Genomic DNA, 5,748 nt, shown 5'->3' on the forward strand with positions numbered 1-5,748 from the left:
CTGTTCAGTCGTTTCCTTGCCGTGTTTCCTGAACTGCACGATGATTCTGTTGACTGTCGAAAGCGGGATTCCCAAATTTTGCGAAATTTGCCGCTGACTTCTTCCACCATCTGCTTGACCAACTATCCTTTCTCTAACAAAATCTGACAATTTCGAGAGAACCTTGAGTTCTAGGCATGTTGTAGCACAAGATAATTAGTGTGCAGGCCATTTTAATTTTTATTTAGTGCTCTGTGAACACAAATTAGTTAGCATAAATCAGTTAAATGACGAAAAATTAGGTGTCTATTTACTTGTGACCACTCAGTGTATATCGTTTTTCACAAATTATAAGTTTACGACTAAAGGAAGGGCTTGAACTCCCAAAGCCCGCTTTCGCTTACGCATGTTTTCGAGGCTCTACAGTTGCTGGACTCTTGTTGCATTTGTGTGCTGAATTATTCATAATAGATTCTACAGTTTTTTAGCATTTAATGATGGGTATTTTTTGAATAGATTAAATTTAACAACTAAAAAACATCCCTCGGTGAGACAGCAGTAAGTCTAAGTGCTTACAATGCCTAAGGCTAGGGTTAGATTCCCCGCGATCTACACAGCAGATAACTCAAGGTGACTTAGCTCTAATATAAACAAACAACTACGGAAAAAATGTACACGACTTATTTTGAACGACCATTTGAAAGGGGCCTGGCATAGCCAGGTAGTTAGGGCACTCGGCTCGCGGGTTCGAATCCCCGTCACACCAAACATGCTCGCCCTTTCAGCCGTGGGGGCGTTATAATGTGACGGTCAATCCCACTATTCGTTGGTAAAAGAGTAGCCCAAGGGTTGGCGGTGGGTAGTGAAGACTAGCTGCCTTCCCTCTAGTCTTACACTGGTAAATTAGGGACGGCTAGCGCAGATAGCCCTCGTGTAGCTTTGCGCGAAATTCAAAACACACAAACCATTTGAAAGTTCTTGTCAGGTTTCTGCAACATCTTTACAGCCAATCCTGAAAGTTACTGATCATCCACTTGGGAACCCCAAAAGAAATTTCAAAAATATATATATTATTTTAAATGATTCCTTATAGGGGCAATCCAGTTTTCGTGGAAATCCAAATATACAGACCTTAAAGGCCCCTAAACCCCTACGAGTTCCACCTGGGGGGCTCAGAGTTGAAAATTAGGAAAATCTGAATTTAAATTATTGCAGTGAACAGCTCCTTACATGTTAATATAATTTAAAGTAAATCATTCATAAAACGCTAAGACTTTTTGACCTCCCGTTTTTTGCCCCACATCATGACACTTTCGAATATTTGTTATTTCTTTATAACCTGATTCAGGTTAATTTCTTGTCGTTTTATGGAAAAGTTATAAAATAAAATAAGCATAGAAACATGAGATTGAGAAGTGCTATACAAATGTATACTCTTGATACATATAGTTATGAATGCTCGATTCTTATTCCATATTATTGGCCCTCGATTTTTACCATGGACTGAAATGTTTGTTTGCTATCAAATTCCCAAAAGCGCCTTTACCGCAAAAGCTTTAGGGATGAAAAAGTCATTCCTTACCATGTCCGCAAGTCATTTCAGAATGTAATGTACTGATTATAAGTTTTGAAATTCCAATGACATTTCACTTGACACCTATTTTATAACAAATAGAACAGTTTGTAATTATTTTATTCATCAATTTATTAAAACCAACTTTAATTTCTATGCTAAGTAATGGAATTACTCCCATGCTTTTGGGATGCGACCGACCATGCGCTATCACATCACATGTGTCTATATTTGATAAGCCATGATTTACAGCTTTAATTCTATCAAGGATATTGGTCATCCTTGATACAGGATCAGACGGATACTATATTCGTTAAGGAAAGTTTAGGTGAACAATTCTAATTATTCGAATAATTGTAGCAGATTCAATTAACTTGTTTTGAATATTTTTAGGACGACAGTTTCGGTTTGCTTGCGAAGGTCTTCATCAACTTTTAAGACTTTTATTTAAAAGTTTGGTAAATTTTATGACAAAGCGAATTTAATTACTTGTCAGTTATATCAAGTACAAATTCGGGGTTTTCTACGCAATTATGAACATCAGTTTTAATAGGCAGTCATGGGAAAACTATTAGGTAGTTTCGTTTAGTTTGGGTTGCAAATGTCTAATCAGTGAAGACTTATTTGTCCAAATTGTGATTTCATTCTCTGCTGAGTTGAAAATGCTGAAGTCTGTATCAGTAACTCTCCCGTCACACATGTTGTCGCATTGTAGGTGGATGCTGGATGGATTTTCTTCGTTTGACTTAAGACGTTCTTGACTTCATGCCGCTAGATGATATATCGTGGAACCAATATAGACCTGTTTACAACAGGTACCTGTGAATTTGTTAAGATGGCCATAGCGTAGGAATTGTTTTTTTTTACGCTATGACGATCGTACGTCATTTAAAAATTCACGTATCTGTTGTAAAGAGTTCTATATTGGGTCCACGATACGTCACCTAGCGACACGAATTAGAAATATCTTAAATCGAACGAAGAAAATCAGTTCAGCATTTAACTGCATTACTAGGCAGTCATCACCCACATGAACTTTTACACACACAAAATTAAATAAAAGTTGGTTTTCAATGTTTTACTCTGTAGTATTGTTGAAATTAACCCAGTTAAAATTTTATTAAAAGTAATATTTACCCAATATGGTGAAACCATATAAGCTAACGCATCTTAAGTAACGTAAACCTTAGTTTTCAGTTATTGGTTGCTAGAGACAAAATCTGACAGTATTACACTTTATAGAACATTGTATCAACCCTTAAAGTTCTATAACGCTGGACAACAAAAATTTGCTACTGGAGAAAACTCAAGTGATTCGGGTGGGATTTGATGGTGCTAATTTCAAAAATTTAGTGAGAATTTGTCTACCATCTCTAGATTTTGAGTTATTATAATATCTCAATATTTTATCAACTGTATGCGACATACCATGCAATCAGCTCAGTACAATAGATTTACGCTGGGAAATTAAGTGTACTTGGGTAGTTTAATGGGTAAAAGGCATACATTTCTGATAACTTCAAATGCCTCTCTCTCAGTTGCCTCTCAGTCACTCAGTTGATCACTTCGCCTCGCTCCGCGCACAGTCAAAACAAAATCCGATCTTCTTCCTCGCATCATACCCGAGATATAATCAAATTCTGCAAAACTTTGTTTTTCAAAATCTTTTAAAAACTCTAGTTCTGAAAATAAATTTGTACATATTTTTTTAAAAAATCATTTGAAATAGGCTGCTTCCAGTTCAAGTAAAGTCTGAAAATGCAAAAATCACCCAAGAAGTTTATGCTACATTTGTGAAGAATATAAATACAGTTTCACGAAGGAAAAATATCACACATAAGGTAATGGTAGTTTACTGCTACTAAAATTGGGGACCAAGTAAAACTTCTTGGGTCTTGTTTACAGCAATGGAATTTATTAGCTCCGGGAACAAGAGTTTCAGTTAACTGAAGTCATCATCAAAGTCTTGCTTCTCACTACAGCATGTAAGATACTTTGTGTTTCTGTACAAATGTTGATGCATTAATGAAAGAATTAGATACTGAACACCATCCTCAAGAATGGAGACTTTTTTATTGATTAGTCTAAAGTTAGTTTGAAAGCTGTACTTTTGGACAATGGAAACTACTAAACCATCGATTCCTGTTGCTCATGCTGTGAACTTATCAAAGCATGCAGATTATACTTGAGACCATAAAATATTATCACCATAGATGGAACATATATGGTGATCTAAAAGTTATTGCACCCTTGCTAGGCCTTTAGAATGGGTATACCCAACATTGTTGGTTTTTGTGTCTTTGGGAAAGCCGAGATGATAAAAATCATTTCTAAAAGAAAGAATGACCAGTGAGAGAGAGAATTATATACCATGGAAACAGAATATCGAGTATGAACCTTTAGTGAATCCTCACAATGTGTTTCTTCCGTCACTTCATATCAAACTGGGACTCATGGAGAATTTTGTAAAAGGAATGAACAAATATAGTAATGGTTTCAGATATCTGTCTGACAAGTTTCCAAAAACCAGTGAAGCAAAAATGAAAGGAGGTATCTTTGTTGGGCCACACATTGGAGAAGTGCTGATGGATGATGATTTTGATACAGTACTCAATCAGAGAGAACTTACTATCTGGAAATTATTCATACTGGTTGTCAAAATTTCTTACAAAATCACAGAGATGAAAACTTTGCTTTGATGATTAATTATATGTTCGAGAACTACAGGAAAATGGGGTCTAGGATATCACTAAAGATGTACTTCTTACACTCCCAATTAGACTTCTTTCCAAATGATCTAGGTGCAGTGAGCGATGAGCATGGTGAGCGCTTCCACAAAGATATTTCTACAGTGGTACAGCGATATCAAGGACGATGAGATCCTGCAATGATTGATGGGACATTACTGTTGGTTTTCACAGCGTGAAACTGAGAACATAGACAAAAGGCGCAACAAGTCAAGCAGAGATTTTGTAACAAAAAATAATACCATGATGAAAGTTTTGAATATAGCCTGAATATATTTTCAATGTATAATCTTATTATACTCATTGTTTTTTTAAACTGGTATTGCTATTATATTTTGTTTTTGAACATTCTTAAATGCAATTTTCAATGATTAAACAAGTTATTTTCACGATATATTAGAATATTTTGAATAAATCTATCATAACTCGAAAACTAGAAGTGATCAGTAAATTTCAACATGATTTTTAGAATCAGCAGCATCAAATTGCATTTTTTCTAGTGGTAATAGTTCTCAAATATGTGAAATATGGACCATCATATGCTCAACTGATGACGATGTACTTTCGTATGTAAGAATAGAGATAACAAAGGTTCATGCCATGTAATTAAATTGAGAAATTGTAACAAACTTCACTGCCTTGCTTAATCTTTGAGGATGGTGTTTTCGATCTAGAAACGTGCTCATCAAGTCATTATTTATAACGAAGAAAGTAATTACAGTTAGAAGTTCGCCTATAGTCTCCATTGATGAATTTTATCCCAAAGTGATTTGTGCTTCATTAGAAAATTCAAGTTTCTGAAACTGCATCCCCCTCCCCGTCTATATTCAATTATCATACTTAAATCCTACAGAACAGAGATGTCTTAGATTTATTCATTCAAATAAGTTGCTGTAATATTATGCGCTTTTAATAACAATTAATGTATTAATATTTTTGAAGTTTCATGCCTTTTTTATTTTCAGGGAGAACAAGGTGCAATCCAGGTACTACAGATATTAAAAAAAGAACTGGACTTAGCAATGGCCTTAGCTGGTATGTAACGACTTGATTGTTTTCAGTGTAATGTAAAATTGTTGGCTTGTTTCTTTCACAAGTTTGAGTAACGTCAATGCACCGTATGTTCAGATCTTTGGGGTATTTTAATGGCTTCTTTGTATAGTAATGGTTGTTGGAGAAAACGTTCAACTTTTAACTGAACTGTATCTTACGCTACGTAATAATTCAGACTTTTTTTAACCATATAAGTAGAATTGTTATAACACCTATCATAAAAGAAAGAAACAAAAACGTAACCATACGAGTGCTTAAAATATCGCCTCCTGCTGGCTCAGCGGAAAGCTTGAGGGATTATAACGCTAAAAATAGGGTTTCAATACCCGCAGTGAACAAACCACAAGCAGTCCATTGTGTAGTTTTTGCTTAAAACAAACTTCAGATATCCAACAA

At 35.1% G+C, this 5,748-nt stretch overlaps 1 protein-coding gene across 1 annotated transcript in view; it reads left to right on the plus strand.

Moving 5' to 3' along the window:
• The window catches only part of LOC106460989 (hydroxyacid oxidase 1-like), an 18,767-nt gene that overhangs the window by 11,678 nt on the left and 1,341 nt on the right, over positions 1–5,748 (plus strand). The window contains exon 7 of the mRNA XM_013920756.2: positions 5,265–5,334. Within this exon, the coding sequence (XP_013776210.1) occupies positions 5,265–5,334 (70 nt within the window). The remainder of the gene's footprint in view (positions 1–5,264; positions 5,335–5,748) is intronic.

This window comes from Limulus polyphemus, unplaced genomic scaffold (genome assembly GCF_000517525.1).
Source record: "Limulus polyphemus unplaced genomic scaffold, Limulus_polyphemus-2.1.2 Scaffold875, whole genome shotgun sequence".
In the NCBI taxonomy this organism is placed as follows: domain Eukaryota; kingdom Metazoa; phylum Arthropoda; class Merostomata; order Xiphosura; family Limulidae; genus Limulus; species Limulus polyphemus.